Below are 17,101 nucleotides of genomic sequence, written 5' to 3' on the forward strand. Positions count from 1 at the left end.
TTTCTTCTCTCTCTTGTGGTCTTATTTGTTGTCAATTAAATCTCGGGCATTTAATGTAATATTGGGCCGAAATTTATTAAATCTTGACTTTTTTTGTAATTAAATCCGCACAAATCTTATGCATTTATTCTTTGATCATGCAAAAAAAATTTCACCCTAATTTAATTGTTGGAGGATTTAAGTGGATTCGGTTGTTACGTAATTGATTCATAAATTAAAATGTTGAAATTTTTCCATATTAGATTCAAATAAAAAAAATTGTAAGGGTTAAGGGGAGAGGTTGGTGGATAATTTTACTTAAAAGTAACAGAGATATTTTGATAATTTTACAAAGACAAAAAGTGTAAAAGAGTCGTACATGGTAGAGATCACAAATTAGATTTTTTTAGAAATAGGTCAAAAATCCAAATAAGTTATATAATGAGGTTAAAAACCCCAATTTTATAATTCAATACGGAATCACGGATGAAATTACGATAAAAATAAGGGCATTAAATATAATTTACAAAAAGAATGAGGAAAAAAATACCATGAGTTCTTACTTCTTTTCCATTTTTCAACCATAAGTTAAATTACAAATTTGGTTTTGATTTTAACTTCATCCGATTTCTAAAATTTTAATTTAATATTGTTTAAACTCAATTTTAGTAGATTTTAAAAGTTTCGATTTAGTTGGAGTTATAATTGACGTGAACTCCCACCTCCACACTAAAAAAAATCCTATAAATCATTTTTAAATGGTCTTTTATCAATTCAAGATAAATAAATAAAAGTCTCTCCATTTCTACCTATTTTTTACTCATCTATATCCTTTAATACAATTGTAACATTATTTGTTATTTTTTTTTTTCTAAAATATCATAAAAGTAGTTTTTGATTTGTCTTGGTATAAGCTTGCAATTTATACATTTTTTACAAAATTTTAAACTTAATGCTAATATAAAAAAATATTTTTTTTATTATTTTTGTTTCCTGTACAAAAAATATGCTATAGGTAATAGAAGAGATGATTTAATTCATATAGTTTTTTTTTAGAAAAATTTAATTCATATATCAAAGTTCTTAAATTCGAATTGTCGCTCAACTATTGAATCACGTTAAAATGAAAATTTTAAAATTATACAGACCTTGAAATTAACCTCACCTTTTTTTTTTTATCAAAATTACCTCTATGAGCACCCAATTTTTTCAAGACAAACCCAAATTGAAATCAGCCAAAATTTGTAGTTTTACCTAATAATTATATAGAACACATATCCTGCTTCTGCTTTTGCTCCCGCTTCCATTCTAGGGCTCTTCACAGCGTCTTTCCACACCATCGAACTGTAAGTTTCTCAATCTTAACATCTAGTCTCCTCATATATTTATTGCCATCGATTTTTTCTTCTTTAATTGTTCAATCGACTAATGAAACGCAACTCAGCAATCTTTTGACCAAATTATGTGCTTTTTGGAGTCATTCTCGTATATTTGGAAATTCGATCCGTTAATTGAAGGTCGAAGGTAGCTTCGGCAGACATTCTTTCAATCTATGCTTCCATTAGTGTGGAAGAAGGTTTTGATTATCTAGTGACTATATAGTAGAACGTTATCTTAGAAATGCGTAGGTTGAGGATACTTGTTTATTGGACTAATTGGTCCTGGCCTTTGCTTCTTCTGTTGATAATGGCTTCTTTCATGTTTTCCTGCATCTGACATTCTTGAATCAGTTTTCGGATTTGCTTTTGATGAAGATATTACGAAACTTGGTATATTTGTGTAGGATATATTAACCTATTAGCTTAAGTTTTTAGTCTTAGTAGTGATTTTTTTAGGTAAGAAACAATAATTTCATTGATGGATGAAATTACAAAAGATGAATCCCAAAACAGAATTAAAAAAAGTTGCTCCATTTGATACAAGGTCATTAAGACCATAACTTGTAAAAGGAGAATAGTAATATTTACACAAGTCAAGAACTAATAACATAATCAGATCAGAAAATCTATTGAAAGGAAAACAGGGATGGGTCGTTAAAAGACCCGACCCGATTGTTCCTTTCAATCCATATACTCCAAAGAAAGACTCTGATAAGCTGGTTCCTAAGAATTCCAACTTCCTTTTGGATAGGACTGACCCACTAAAACCGTGTGAAGAAGAATCCTTGGGTTTGTATGGATAGGAAAGCACCAGCCGAACAAAAGCCTCATGAGTCGGCCTTGAAGTTCAGCATCTTCTATGCACAAATAACAGCAGTTAGCATTCTTACACTATTAAAGTGTGAGATTTTGAGTTTGAACTCCTGTAATGATATTTTTCACGTGTTAGGCTCAATGAATCAAATTGATATTTTACACCATAGATAAAGAAAATGTTAAGTGCATATATAAAATGCTTTAATACACCATAACTAATCAACTTAAGTTTTGGGGTGGTTAATAAATTGGACTAATATGTGAGGTTATTGTTCTACAATGTTACCTTTTTCTCCTTGAAATCTACTAGAAACTATTGGTTAAAATTTATGGCTTCTTTGTTGTCGCCCATCACCAAGTAAAGAAAACTAGGGACAGTGAGATGAAAAGAACCTTAGGTGCATGATTCTCATATGTTTGACGAAACCGTGCATGAGAAAAATGTTTTCAACAAAAAATTTCCTCATTTGTTGCTTAACAGGCAAGATCAAGTATCAGAATTTCAGGCGTAATTCGGAGGGAGAATTTGTTAAGAAAATATAGAGTAAAGTGCTTATTATTAATGATGGATATTGATTAGTGATTGAACTCTTTCGATATTGTTCATTAGTGGTTTGTTTTGTTAGGGAGAGACTGTTAGCGCTTTAGATGTTCGATCATATGATAACAAACTTTGTTTATTGATTGCTTTAATATTTCAAAATCTCCATAGCATAGGACTCGGAAGGACGATTCCAACTCATTTTGAATCGCTTTTTGTGAAATAAAACAGTCTTGTATACTACATGGACTTCAACAGTTGACATTCAAAATGATCTGATGAGACATGAGAATACATACTTCTTTGTACGATTTGATGATTTACTTTTTCTTTTTTGATGTATTAGGAAATGGGTGACAAGAAAAAGAAAGCTACAATGTTCATCCGACTTGTATCCGCTGCTGGGACTGGTTTCTTCTACGTCAAGCGAAAGCCAACCAAAATTACAGAGAAGCTCGAGTTCCGAAAATACGATCCTCGGGTCAATCGACATGTTCTGTTTACAGAAGCGAAAATGAAGTGAAAGGGGGAGAGGAAGAAAAGCTATACTTGGATCTATTCTTCCTCCAAATTTTCTTTTGGTCTTTACTTTTTGGAGCTTAGAAATTACTCTTCTTCTCACTTCATTTTAAACTAATGTTTCATATTTCTTAAGTCTTTCCATTTGTTTATCTTCTTCATCCTTTGTAAAACAGTATGTTTGTTAATCAAATTCTATATTTATTAACTTTTTGCCCGTGATATCTTTTTTTTTTTTTTTATTTTGGGAGATAGCCGTTTGATGTCTTTTACTTATATAGGTCTAGACAAATTGCAAAGTCTACTTTTGAAGTAATTGTTAAGGAAGTTGCAACTCAGACCTTTAGGGTTTCTTTGGTAATATTTTCAATTATTGTTTTTCATGCTTCTCTCTGGCGATGTTTGAACTTCATCTTCCTGTCCAGCAAAGAACGTGAAGGGGAGCGGACAGCAAGTTGGAGGACCTCTTGTGCTATACCATTCCCTCTCTTTCCTTCCCACTCTCTAAATATCTTTTCCTGCTTTAGTAAGTTTGATTTCCTAGCATGTCTGGTCTACGTCCATTGAAATGGAGTATTTTGTCTCGTTGTGAAATTTTCATTTAGGTTGAGTAAGAAGCTATATCTCCGTAGGTTGATTGTCTCAACTTTCCTTTCTTTTAAACAAGTTTAGTTTAAGTCCTGTAACGTTCCATTTTTTAGAAACATAAGGATTTGATAATTATTTCTATTTCTCATTTAACATTTCTAATAAATGCTTTCAAAATTTTGGAAACAACAAAATCAACCCTTTGATTCCAAATTTTCAGTTAGATAAAAATATTGTTTTATCATTTTTATTTTTTAAAATGCTTAATAAATATCAAACAAATAAAATAGCCTAAAATATTTGTTTGTTTCACTTGAACTTTTTTTCATTTGAACTTTTACCTTTTTTTTTTTATATATATATACAATTTTAGAGAACAATAAACAGGATTATTAAAAATGTTAAATAACCCTTTAATTTCTCTTTTTTCTGTTAAAAAATTGTGAACTTTACATTAAGATTTAACGTGTAAACTAAAATTAAATTGTATGAAATTGCCAAGGAATATATTTTTCGACAAAACTCGTCAGTTCGTGATAACTATTCGTGCTTCTAAAAATAAAAATGAGAGTGAATAAACATATGAAATAAAAATGAACAAAATTACTTTTTTTTTTAAAAAAAAAAAAAGCTAGATATATTTTAATGACCAAATCGATATATTCAAGTTAGAAATTTTAAGCATACAATGAAAAATACGTAACCTTCATTAATTCAGAAACGTGGAGCAGCTAAGTATGACCTCTAAGCCATATTTTCCAAACGATAAGCTTTCAGTTCTCATTATATTTGTGAGTTAGATTGTGATGGGTGCTTACTAAAAGACAAATTTTGATAAAAATGGTCTTAATTTTTTTTAGGACAGCAGAAATTTAAATTCACTATATTTTGATAGTAAATATGTGTCCTAACTCATTGAACTGTAGTCACGGAATCTCAATTCTTATTGAAAATGATTTTTTTTTTACCGCTCCAACCGACCAACATATCACTTACCGAATTATCAATTAAATCGATTGATCGATGTCGATCTATCAAATTGATTTTTCGAAATATATTATATATTCCTAGGTTGGAGTGGGCAGAGCACTAGATTTTTTTTTCCTTATCGTGTCTCTACCTCATTAATGTTGTGCTCTCCACCTTTTGTCTTTTTATCAATACCATACAATGTAGATTTTATTTTATTATTTTTTTCCTTCTCATTCCCTCCCTCATTTTCCACATTTTCCCCTCTCCTCCAAATCCCCCCCAAAAATTTTAGGTTCTGTTTGTTTCTCTCTCCAAACAGCCAAAAAAAAAAAATAATATAATAATAATAATAGACATAATATGATGGATAATTTTACGCTACTCAATTTAGGGGAAAGTAACTTTTTTGTTAGATATATATAAAAAAAAAGTAACTTTCCATTAAAAAAAATCAACTTTATAATCCTCTTAAAATGATGTTAACGTAATTTCAATAAAAAAGTTGAAGCCATACATCAAATCTTAATCAAAACAAGAAGATCGGTAGAATCTTTAAAAATTATTTTAAAACTTGTTACAATATTTTCGTCTTTTTATTTTTAAAAGTAAGGATAAATTTTGTATATAAATAAGGTCTTTGAATCTCATTATAGAATGGGAAAGAAATCCATAAATCTTATCTTTCCTTCACTAATTATAAGTACCACGATTATTGAACTCTACCGAACACAAATTAGACAAACTCAAATTATCATTTTATAATGAATGCATAAACTCCACTGAACAAATTTATACTCATTAAACCATGAGCCCAATACCCATCACTAGATGACAAAAAGACACAAATTGAGTGAAAACATATTTGTGTATGACCACGTAAGAAAAATACAATTAAATTCTATTTTACAATAAAACAAAAAGAAGACATCCATCTGATCATAAAAACACAGCCATCGAATCACCGAAAAAAAAAAAAAAGACTTAATATTACAATGGTGTAGAGATTCGAATCTATACTCGAGTTTATAATGTCTTCTCTTGAAGCTAAATTATAAATTTGATCTTTGAACTTTTAACATCATATCTATTTTTTTTAATACAACATGTGGGTACGGGGAATCGAACTACAACCTCTTGGTTGAAAATTTATGTCAATTATCAGTGAGCTATGGTTGCTTTAGCTTAACATCGTATCTATTTAATTTACATACTAAAAAGTTTTTAATAAACAACTTTCAAAGTTACGTCTACTTTTCCCTATTATTCAAGGTGTTCTTGATAGATTAATAAACTTTTAATTTTGTGTTTAATAAGTTAATGTTATTAACTTCATCAATTAAATACTTTCATGACACATTGATTGTATTATTTAACTTCATCCATTATTTAGCTATGTTCATGTCAACATGACAAATATTGACATAAACATAGCTGAACTAGTTAAGACATAATTTATCTCCTTATAAGTTGAAGGTTCGAATCTCCCAATATCCCCATTGTACTAAAGAAAATGTTACACGGCCGACTCATTTGCATGAACTTATTATATAGAAAATCGAAACTAAAAGAATCTACTAAAAAACTTTTTGAAATTAGAGAACCTTCAAAGTTTAGACACCTATTCGAAACATTTCAAATTATCGAGACTAAACAAATACAACTCTAAAAATTCAGGTGCCAAATTTATAATTTTATCATATATCCTTCATCCTCGAACCAATTTTGAGTAAAAATTAGATTTTTTTTTTCTAATTTTACAATTGTGTGTAAAAAATAAGGCGAGAAGCTAGAAATTATTTACATTGGTGGATGTATGTTCTCCCTATCCACATATCCATTTTGGGATTTCTGTCCACGTGGACCAATAAGAAAAGATGTCCGATTTACAGAGTGGAGCACTGGCGCTGCTTATTTTACAGTTAAAGAGAGAATGTAAAGACCGTACTCTAAAAGCTAGACAAGACACCCAACGAATTCGGCTTCAATTTGTCTCCCTCACTCGTCATTGCTTCTCAATTCTATCGCCAATCTACCGAATTCTCCACACGCTTCCACTTTCCATTGGTTCTTTTTTCTTTCTGTGATCTATTGCAAAAAAACAATCATAGAAAAGAAAAAAGAATGAATTTCCCACTTCGATTACCACTTCCTTAGTGGGAAAAACAGTTCGTTCGATTTCTACTACCGTGTCACTCTATAAGACACGTAGAAAGTGGGTGTGTGAGAGGGAGAAGACCAGAGCATTGGTTCTCTTTTTTCTTTTTCTGGGATTTCTTCAACTGGGTTTTGATTTTAGCTGAAACCGCTCCAATTTTCCGTTTTGGGTGTTGTTGGAGCTCTAATGGCGCTCTGTACTTCGATGTTTCCTGTTCATGTCAGCCGTGGAGCAGTGAAAGAGCATGAAAGTTCCAGTGCTGTTTCTTCTCGATCCTTGTGGGGTACGGATCTGGTCTTCCGAGTTCAGAAAAAGCTCAATCAGGTATTAAAATAGATGGAGATGAACCACTGCACACCAAGTGTTTGAAGAAAAGCCCAAGTGAACAAGAAGAGAATATTTTCTGATTTTTCCTTTTTTTCCCAATTGAAAATTGGGAATTATGGCTTTTCTTCACCTTTTGAATTGATGTTGTTCTCGGGGAGAGTTCCAATAAGATGTTCCCTTTCACTTTTCTTTTTTTTTTTCCTTGGTTATTTATTATTATTATTTGACCTACCATTTGAATTATTTTAAATTTGGAAATTGAAACAGATATGTTTTGAAAGATGTGGTGTGGTTGTTTGCTTTTGTTTGTAGCAGGTCAAGAAAATCCCAGGTGGGATCTGTGCATCACTTTCAGAGACTGGAGAGTATCCTTCACAGAGGCCACCGACTCCTCTTTTGGACACAATAAACTATCCGATTCACATGAAAAATCTATCTATCAAGGTTAAAGACTCAAAACCCAAATCACTAGCTTGATAACAAGCTCCCCGCTTTTTCTTTCCAAAGAAAAAAAGCTTCATACTCTTAAAGAATATATTTTAAAAATTAAATATATCCTAAACTACTGGCTTTAAACTTTTAAACTTTTGAATTCAGTAGTAGTTGATTACGGTGTCAAAGCATGGAATTTTTTATAAAACCTCATGCTCTGCATTCAAGTCCCTGCAATATCATCTTCTATGGCTCTACCCAACTAATATTTATATTACTTGATGGCTCTTGAGATCGAATATACATACTTCAATCTATTATCTTAAGTTTTCTGAGTTTGGTGTAAGTTTAACACTGTTCAAGGAGTTTAGTTTCTTACCGGGATGTCGTTGACTCAGGAGCTTTATCAACTAGCTGATGAAGTAAGATCTGATGTCATCTTCAATGTTTCTAAAACTGGGGGTCACTTGGGTTCCAGCCTTGGTGTGGTGGAGCTCACGGTGGCTCTTCACTATGTCTTCAATGCGCCACAGGACAGGATTCTGTGGGACGTTGGCCATCAGGTTCCCTTTCTTGCCTTCCCTCTTTGCTGTAGGAAAATTTTATTGTTTATGCTTTGACATGGTGAGAGATGTTGATTGGCTTTGTTTATAATATGTTTTGAATTGTGTGGTGATTTGTAGTCTTATCCACACAAGATTCTAACTGGAAGGAGGGATAAGATGCCTACTATCAGACAGACAGATGGGTTGTCAGGATTCACCAAACGCTCGGAGAGCGAATTCGATTGCTTTGGCGCCGGTCACAGCTCTACCACCATCTCAGCAGGCTTAGGTAATTAGCTTTTAGGATGAGGCTCCAACTGAGAGCTGAAGAAAAATGGTTGTGTGAGAGTGATAAGGATAAGATCAGAACATCATCTGAGCCACTGTCCGAGATTGTTTTGTGCGTCTCCATTGATATTTTGGAGTTGCGTTTTTCTGGCAGGTGGAAAGATGCATAATCTGTTGACTAGTCTGTGTGTCTCTTTGATAACGATTTTTGTTTTTGTTTTTTTTTGGTTCATAAATCTTAATTTTACTTGTTTTGTTGTCTAGTGTCTACAAATTTCTTAAAACTCTAACAAAATTATACAAAATATTAAAAATTTGTTTTTCTTTTCATAAAATTGCCTAATGTATCAAAATATTTGTGACAACTGCTTGTAAACAAATTACTTCACTGGGAAGTTTCACTGCAATTTTTTATCTTGTGGCTCAACAGGAATGGCTGTGGGAAGGGATCTTAAGGGAAGAAAGAACAATGTGGTTGCAGTCATAGGTGATGGTGCCATGACTGCAGGTCAAGCTTATGAAGCCATGAACAATGCTGGATACCTTGACTCGGATATGATTGTTATTCTTAACGACAATAAGCAAGTCTCTTTACCAACTGCAACTCTAGATGGGCCCGCACCGCCCGTGGGAGCTTTGAGCAGTGCTCTCAGCCGGCTGCAGTCAAACAGGCCTCTCAGAGAATTGAGAGAGGTAGCCAAGGTAAGAAATAGTGAACCAAAGCAAACCAGCAGGCTCTGGTCCTTCTATCTGAATGAGTTTGAGTTTACTTATCTTTACACCAATGATGTTTCAGGGCGTCACGAAACAAATTGGCGGTCCTATGCATGAATTGGCAGCAAAAGTTGATGAATATGCTCGCGGGATGATTAGTGGTTCTGGATCGACGTTATTTGAGGAGCTCGGGCTCTACTATATCGGCCCCGTTGATGGTCATAACATGGATGATCTTGTATCCATTCTTAAGGAAGTTAAGAGTACAAAAACCACTGGTCCAGTCCTCATCCATGTTGTCACTGAGAAAGGACGAGGATATCCATATGCTGAAAGAGCTGCCGATAAGTACCATGGTAAATAGAAGATTATCTTTCAGTTAGTATGTCACTTCGTTTGTCCGCTGAAATGAAATTTGGGATAGATGATCATTGTTTTGGAAACTGAGCTGTTATTTGTACTGTTTTTGAAATTGGTTACAACTTAAAATTGTGGCTCATATATGCAGGAGTTGCAAAGTTCGATCCTGCTACTGGTAAACAGCAGAAAGCCAAAGCTGCAACGCAATCATATACGACGTACTTTGCTGAGGCATTGATTGCAGAAGCTGAAGCTGACAAAGATATTATTGCAATCCATGCTGCAATGGGAGGAGGCACAGGCTTAAATCTCTTTCAACGACGATTTCCCACACGATGCTTTGATGTTGGTATAGCTGAACAGCACGCCGTTACGTTTGCTGCCGGTCTGGCCTGTGAAGGCCTTAAACCATTCTGTGCGATCTACTCATCGTTTATGCAGAGGGCATATGACCAGGCAAGAATTGGCTTCAATTCCATCCTTCATTCTCCATTAGTAAGGTGTATCGAGTTTGTTTTTGTATGAGTTCCAACGAAATCTGTCGTGTTCGATTTTACAGGTAGTTCATGATGTTGATTTGCAAAAGTTGCCTGTGAGATTTGCAATGGATAGAGCAGGGTTGGTTGGAGCAGATGGCCCGACTCATTGTGGTTCTTTTGATGTTACGTTTATGGCATGCCTACCTAACATGGTAGTGATGGCCCCGTCCGATGAGGCCGAGCTCTTTAACATGGTTGCTACAGCTGCAGCCATAGATGACCGACCCAGCTGTTTCCGGTATCCACGAGGTAACGGTATCGGTGTCGAGCTGCCACCAGGGAATAAAGGCATTCCTATTGAGGTACATTTTTGGAAAAAAAAATCTCAAGGTTCCAGCCATGAACAGTCTTTGCCGCACCAGGAATCTAATTGACGATTCTTTATAACAGGTTGGAAAAGGCAGGATTTTACTTGAAGGGGAAAGAGTGGCTCTCTTGGGCTATGGAACGGCAGTCCAAAACTGTATGGCTGCAGCGTCTTTGGTTGAGCGCCACGGCTTACGTATAACAGTTGCAGATGGACGTTTCTGCAAGCCACTTGATCGAGCACTTATCCGAAGTCTTGCCAAATCGCACGAAATTTTGATCACAGTGGAAGAAGGATCGATCGGGGGATTCGGGTCTCATGTCATCCAGTTCCTGGCCCTTGATGGCCTTCTGGATGGCACCTTGAGGGTATAAATCTCATACAAACCATATTTTAAATCTCTGCTTTAAGATTGTTCTATGAAATTTAATAATCCAGCATTCCATACAACACTTGCAGTGGAGACCGCTTGTTCTTCCCGACCGATACATCGACCATGGATCGCCAGCAGACCAACTTGCAGAAGCAGGTCTTTGCCCATCTCATATTGCTGCTACAATTTTCAATATGCTCGGACAAACCAGGGAAGCTCTTGAGATCATGTCATAGAAGAGAACTTTCCAAATCGCAGCGCTTCTCTTTGATGTAATGTACAAATTCGAAATCTCGACCGAAATCTCGCTGGTCAAGTTCTGTCATACTTGCATATACATATAACCAATACATTATCAGTCTAGGCTGTATAAACAGATGCTTAATTTTCTTGGAGACGAGATTGACGCCCTTACCACTCGAAGTCGAAGAACTCCCAATACTCACTTTTTTCGTTATTTTCGATATTATGTTTTAGGAACACAAAGTTATATTATTATTGAAAGCAAGTTGAATTCTATCAGTTTCTCACCAGCCATTGGTAAAGAATCATCATCTCTATCTACATGATGCAACAAGCATTTGGATTCTCATCACTAAACAAAACTAGCAACTGAGCACTCTCCTTGCAACAATTGAACATCATCAACTGACTGGCATTATTCGGGTCCGATCGATCTGACTCCTTGGCAACGGTCGCCTGATCTTTTGCCGTTGCACTTGAACTTTTGTCGATCACCATCTCGACCACCTTTCCCAACTTTTTTCTTATTTTCTTCATAACTTTTTGTGGATCGAACTTTCCCGTCACTATAACATTGTGCTTTCTCATGTCTGTCGTAAACTTCTCCACCCCTTCAACATCATAATCAAACAAAAGAAAATGAAATTTTAAATTTTAAAAATATAATTATATTAACAATAAATAACAACATTTTTGGGATAGTTACCTTTGAATTTGGAAATGGCTTTGGCCACAGTTCTTTCGCATGCTTTACAATGCATTGAAACTTTAAATTCTGCAGTCAACGGCTAATTCAAGAAGCTCATTATTTTTTAGCAAGTAAAGAAACGACGTCGTTGATAGAGGAAAAAGACGAAGATGGGATCACTTACTTTGATTTCCTCTGTTTTCTTCTTCTTCTTCCCCATTGAGTATCGAAGAAAACTTGAGCAGAAAAAAGAAAAAGAAAAAGAAAATGAAAATAATAATTTATAGTGGTCGTTGAAAATAATTTTAGTGGCGGTTAAGAATAAATTACGACAAAACGCCGCACCAAAATAACAGAATTTTAACGTTTCCTGGATTTCGAAAAGCCGCATGTTTTAAGTTCTAACTTCTAACTGCCCAATTAGTGATAATACAAACAAAAGTAGATTAATTTGGCTTATTTGAAATTAGCCCCAAAGAAACTATTATTTGTGAATTATTCTACAACTCTTAGAAATTAAATTTGTACCCCTTTTTTAATCCATAAATAACAATGGGTGTTTAAATGCACTAATAAATTTGTGGGGCCGGGGCGGGATGGGAAATGACTTCCAGTGAAATTTTCAGCAGAATTTCGTGGGGTTCGGGTTCGGATTTTCTGTTTATTTTTTTGAAAAATAAATTTCAAATTAAAAGATAAATTTGAATATTTAAATTCTCGTGAAAAATTTTTATTTGAAAAGAAAAATGGTTAAATTTCCTAAGTAATCCTCCTAATTCCTGATACAAACTATATCAAATCTTAAAATATAACACACAGTTGAGACTAATGAGAACCTAAACGGTAATTTCTATGTTCTATTTATAGCAGTTCGGCAGGAAAAAGTAACACCCTATTATTGATAACTCAAAAATGCCAAACAAAACCCTATTTAAACCCTATGAGTTTGAATAAAATTTTGACTGGTTCAACTTTAATAAAGAGACTTGAAAATTTGGATCAATTCCCAAATTGCAAGATTTGGTGTTCAGTTACCCAACCCTTCACTATTTCTTTTTACAAGTGTAGTTCCTTCCTCCACTGCATATTCATTAGATATATTTACACCATGCTGATTCAATAAAATTTTAACTTTATAAGTAAAGAATGTTTAAAATCCCTATTTTAGTTTTAGTCTATGGACTTAGATTTCTTCCATTTTTGTCCCTCTAGAACCTCAAAATATCTATGTTAGTGTTAGTTGAAGTTTTAAAAACAATCATTTTAATTGAAAATTAAAAGGGTATAAAAGGAAAGGTAAATAGACGTTATCTTATATAATATCATAAGATTAACCAACCTTGGCGATTGGCATACATACATACTAATATGAATTTCATAGATAGCTTCCTTCAATAACACAAATACATATAATGATCAATTGACAAAACGACAATGTTTCCTGATTTCACCATTAGTTCCAGTGAGAACTTCAATGGCAGACATCTTCAACATGGAGTCAGCAAATCTAAAGGAGAAAACTAGGGGATTCCTCAATTGTCCGACAAGGCGAGACGAAACGACGTCGGTTAGCAGTGCAGCGTCAGACTGAAACAAACCTTTTTTCTGAGTGAGAATTTTGAAATATTTACTATCGAACGAGTGAGAACTCCGTGGATCCATTTCCACCGTAATCGACGTGTTGGCCGGGTTCGGGCATTGTCGTCTAAGCATGTCAGCGTATTTTGGATCTAACAACGGGTCAGCATCTCCCTTGCCAGTAAAGTTGTACAACCTCCTAGAGAATGTGCCGCAGTGAGCAACCCCAATCGTGTGACCACCTAAAATATAATTAAAATAGATTTAAACGGTAGGAAAAATTATTGAATGAGACTGTACTAGAGTCGAAATCATCATATCTCATAATTTGATTAACACTTGAATATAAATTTGAGATACCTTTATTTGTCTCTATCAACCATATTGTGACAACTTCTCTTAATTTTTTGAAAAAAATAAAATATAAGTCCTGAACAATTAAAAAATAAATGCAAAAACATATAATTTTTTTTTAACAATAATGAACCATGAATTTTTTTAATGAGGACTTAAGTACCCGCTATTAAATTTGTAACAAGTATAAGAGAAAGGTAGTAAAAGATATTTTTTTTTTCTATTTATCAAAAAATTAGAAGGTCGTCAGATTTTTATTTATATTGCTAGCTTTCATTTATTGTCTGCGACATCAATATTATTGTTTAAAAATAATGTGGTCAAACAACATAAGTTAAAAAAATTGTTTATGAGGAAAATTTATAACATGAATGGAGGGTGTACGTAAAACTGTAAAAAATTGTGAGATTATATTTCTTGTTTTCGGATTCTTAAAACAAAGTCCTGTAAATTTGTTTTTAAAATCTATTTTTGACTAAGAACAATGGTCTTCAATTTTGAAATTCTAAATTTGAAAATGTAAAATTACACCTGAAAAAAATATAATTTTGATAAATATATAATAAATTAATATCAATTTCTTTTTTTTTAAATTAAATAATGTATAACCTACTATTATATAATATTGTAAATAATAATTATACCAAATAAATTTATTATAAATATTTGAGATTACCAAAATATTTAGTTAATAACTATTATTATTTTTATTATCAACCGGACTTAGCTCAAAAACTACTATTATTTCTTTTGTTTAGTAATTATATGACTAAATATTCTTTGAACAATATTTTTAATTTGGCATCCAATTTTTAAATCTACTGCCAAAATATATACTCAAAATATTCAAAACATAAGAAACATCACTATCTTTAATTAAAACTTTCTAGCTATTTTTCAAATCAATATCTTAATCGCTTTCAAAACTTCCAAATATTTTATTTTGATCATAACCAACACTAGTGCACAACACTGAGGAATAACTCGAGAATTTCAAAATATTTTCTAAAATATATTTTTTTAAAAAATATATTTCAAATTTATAACAATATTAAGAAAAAATAACCTTCTGTGGACGTGCCCTGCATGATGTGGCCACCTTCATGCATGTACTGCTCTTTATTTCTACATGATTCTTTTATCATACTTATAGAATTTAATTTTGATATAATTTTTTTTTTCGGAAGGAATTTTGATATAAATTATTACTTACAAAATAAATATATACATTTGGATTATAATTTAATTAGTACCAGATAATATCACCAGATCGTTCGCGGTAAGGCCTTTCTTCTCGAAGATTTGCTTAAGAGTGGCGAAGTCGGAGAACGGCGACGGAATATTTCCGGCGACTTCCGATGATTGCGAGATCCTTCCATCTCTTCTTCCGGTGAGGACGGGCCACCGTGGCTGATTTTTGAACTGCGTTTATAATCCATAAGAATAAACGTGAGACGTTTTCATAAAATTGAGACCTTTATAAAACTTTTGCAAAATAAATGTTTTATAAGGAGACAAGAGTGAGGAAGTGACTTACGGGAAAGGAAACAGCATCGCGAGCAGCAAGGGTAAGAATGTCGGCACAAGATACAACTCCCGGGCAAGCCTTCTCAACCTCCGACTTGATCTCGTCAATCGCCTCAAACCCTAAAAAGTGATTGGTTCGGTCTCGCCTCCTTCTCCGATTGGTTTCCTCCCACCGTATTCAATAGAATCGATCCATCGCATCCCTTTTGTCCAAAAACTTAAAGATAATAAGTTATGATAAATTTTTTATTTATATTTTAAATACTCGACCCACTTGTGTGTTATTCTTACACTACCGTAGTCTTGAAAATTAACACAAAGCCTAACAGGTACTTATATTAGTAGCAACAACATTACAAGAGTAATGATAATTTTTTAGTACAACATAAGAATGATGTGAAGTCCGACAATGTAAACTAAATTATTTATGAAAGAAAAATCGACAACGTAAAGAGAGTAAAGAGAGAAATATTAAAGTAGATTAATTATAAGAGAGTATTAAAAATTAGGAGTTCGAACACTTGGGATAGTATCATAATAATACCCAACAGCGTAATATTTGATGACATTATACGAGTTTAACATAACTTACCATTCAGATATCATTAAACTACCAAAAATTTAAGTCGATAGATTACAATATATTTAATCTTTTATTTATATTCTTAATAAACTTGAGATAATCTAATGTACCCGAACAAAGCAGTCATGGAACTGAAGTCTCAAAAGTTGAGCGCCGAGAGCGGGATTTGACCGAGCAAGTCGAAAGGTGACGTCTTTGATGATTGGCTCAGCTTGGGGGCAGCTTCGCCAATAGAAGTTTTTTATGAGAGCGCCATTGGAGACCTGAAGAGCAAGAAAAACACTGAAAAAAAGTAAAGAGAAGAGGGGGAAGCCATGGTTTGAAGCTCTCATTTTAGAGATTTTGAACAGAAAAAATATATCAAATTTAGAAGAAGAAAATGGATTGATGGAAAAAAATAAGGCAATGAGGGGCTTTTTATACCAAGGATTGGGGAAGAAAATAATGGGAACATGAAAAATAAAAATTCATCCAATTGGAATAATGGTGTAAAGTCAAAGACTTATCCCATAATTAAGGGCTTGTGAGACTGTGGATATGGGTCGATCTCAATTTTAAAATAATAAAATGATTGGTTTTTGAAAATTTTTTAAATACAATTCTAATTTTGTATTCTAAAAAACGTCAATTTTAGTCTCTATATTTTCAATCTATGTTTATTTTAGTCCCTGTAAATCATCTGTTTTAGTTTTTTTAATCTTATTTCTTTCCATCATAATCTTAACGTGACAGTTTAATTATTTATCCTTTCGTTTTGAAATAATATGGTCATAAATTTTTATTCAAAGATTTCCATGGTTGTATTAAAATTTTAGAAAGAGAGAAAAAAGACGTTTTGCAGGTAAAAAGGCTAAAATGAATAAAAATTGAAAATATATAGATTAAAATAAATATTTTAAAAGTATGTGGACCAAATTAGTATTTAAAATTTAAAATTATTATAATTATTATTATTCTTCCCATGAAGGCAAGGCGACAAGCTGACCTTTTAAATTATTTAATAATCTTTTCAAAGTCGGACGTTTGTGTTAGTGGTGAGAATTTCCTTTTTCTTTTTCTAATCAAAATTGAGGTATATGAATAATGAAATTTCTTGTTTGTAGTTTGAAAAAAAAAAAGAGTGTGTTTAACAATATTGTTTATTTAATTATCTTTCTTCGGTTTAGTTTTTATAAAAATTAAAAAAGAGGAAAAGTTAATTCCAAAAATTATTTTTCTTTCGGAAAACAATTCCAAAAATTATTGGAGGTGCTTTGTTGGTGTGAGATTGATGCAATAATGTTGAATATTCGTA

At 32.9% G+C, this 17,101-nt stretch overlaps 4 protein-coding genes and 1 long non-coding RNA gene across 6 annotated transcripts; 2 read left to right on the top strand and 3 right to left on the bottom strand.

Moving 5' to 3' along the window:
- Positions 1–1,167: 1,167 nt before the first annotated feature.
- Positions 1,168–3,442, top strand: LOC111009599 (uncharacterized). The gene is made up of 2 exons (XM_022282732.2): positions 1,168–1,325; positions 3,062–3,442. The coding sequence occupies exon 2, from the start codon at positions 3,065–3,067 to the stop codon at positions 3,236–3,238; it is 174 nt and encodes a 57-aa protein (XP_022138424.1). The 5' UTR covers positions 1,168–1,325; positions 3,062–3,064; the 3' UTR covers positions 3,239–3,442.
- Positions 3,443–6,587: 3,145 nt separating this feature from the next.
- LOC111009702 (uncharacterized) lies at positions 6,588–8,223 on the bottom strand. Its single transcript, XR_002601266.2, has 2 exons — positions 8,088–8,223; positions 6,588–6,879 (listed from the first exon to the last, which is right to left on the bottom strand). It is a non-coding gene; the product is annotated as an uncharacterized LOC111009702 (long non-coding RNA).
- LOC111009699 (putative 1-deoxy-D-xylulose-5-phosphate synthase, chloroplastic) lies at positions 6,818–11,351 on the top strand. Of its 2 annotated transcripts, none has more exons than XM_022282883.2 (10): positions 6,818–7,273; positions 7,589–7,720; positions 8,107–8,271; positions 8,392–8,542; positions 8,972–9,243; positions 9,338–9,611; positions 9,764–10,071; positions 10,175–10,456; positions 10,545–10,829; positions 10,921–11,351. In XM_022282883.2, exons 1-10 carry the CDS (start codon positions 7,136–7,138, stop codon positions 11,068–11,070), a joined length of 2,157 nt encoding a protein of 718 aa, XP_022138575.1. In that variant the 5' UTR covers positions 6,818–7,135; the 3' UTR covers positions 11,071–11,351. The 2 variants fall into 2 exon arrangements, with proteins under 2 accessions (XP_022138575.1, XP_022138576.1); XM_022282884.2 differs by having other exon boundaries at positions 7,592–7,720.
- A 44-nt stretch (positions 11,352–11,395) lies between these two features.
- On the bottom strand, positions 11,396–11,847 carry LOC111009701 (Heavy metal transport/detoxification superfamily protein). The gene is made up of 2 exons (XM_022282885.2): positions 11,784–11,847; positions 11,396–11,688 (listed from the first exon to the last, which is right to left on the bottom strand). Exons 1-2 carry the CDS (start codon positions 11,836–11,838, stop codon positions 11,396–11,398), a joined length of 348 nt encoding a protein of 115 aa, XP_022138577.2. The 5' UTR covers positions 11,839–11,847.
- Positions 11,848–13,052: 1,205 nt separating this feature from the next.
- Positions 13,053–16,171, bottom strand: LOC111009844 (peroxidase 24-like). The gene is given in 5 exon segments (XM_022283067.2): positions 13,053–13,585; positions 14,951–15,119; positions 15,235–15,348; positions 15,350–15,427; positions 15,918–16,171. Coding segments are annotated over 5 exon segments (987 nt in total). The 5' UTR covers positions 16,140–16,171; the 3' UTR covers positions 13,053–13,181.
- Between the last annotated feature and the right edge of the window lie 930 nt (positions 16,172–17,101).

The sequence above is a fragment of the Momordica charantia genome (genome assembly GCF_013281855.1).
Source record: "Momordica charantia cultivar OHB3-1 chromosome 7 unlocalized genomic scaffold, Mcharantia_2.0 BLBB01000007.1, whole genome shotgun sequence".
NCBI classification, from domain to species: Eukaryota; Viridiplantae; Streptophyta; class Magnoliopsida; order Cucurbitales; family Cucurbitaceae; genus Momordica; species Momordica charantia.

Coding starts and splice junctions, on each gene's coding strand:
- LOC111009599 (XM_022282732.2), top strand. CDS start 3,065: ATGGGTGACAAGAAAAAGAAAGCTACAATGTTCATCCGACTTGTATCC.
- LOC111009701 (XM_022282885.2), bottom strand. CDS start 11,838: ATGCATTGTAAAGCATGCGAAAGAACTGTGGCCAAAGCCATTTCCAAA. Junction 11,689..11,783: donor AGCCATTTCCAAATTCAAAG/GTAACTATCCCA, acceptor ATGATGTTGAAG/GGGTGGAGAAGTTTACGACA.
- LOC111009699 (XM_022282883.2), top strand. CDS start 7,136: ATGGCGCTCTGTACTTCGATGTTTCCTGTTCATGTCAGCCGTGGAGCA. Junction 9,612..9,763: donor AGCTGCCGATAAGTACCATG/GTAAATAGAAGA, acceptor TCATATATGCAG/GAGTTGCAAAGTTCGATCCT. Junction 10,072..10,174: donor TGCAGAGGGCATATGACCAG/GCAAGAATTGGC, acceptor TCGATTTTACAG/GTAGTTCATGATGTTGATTT.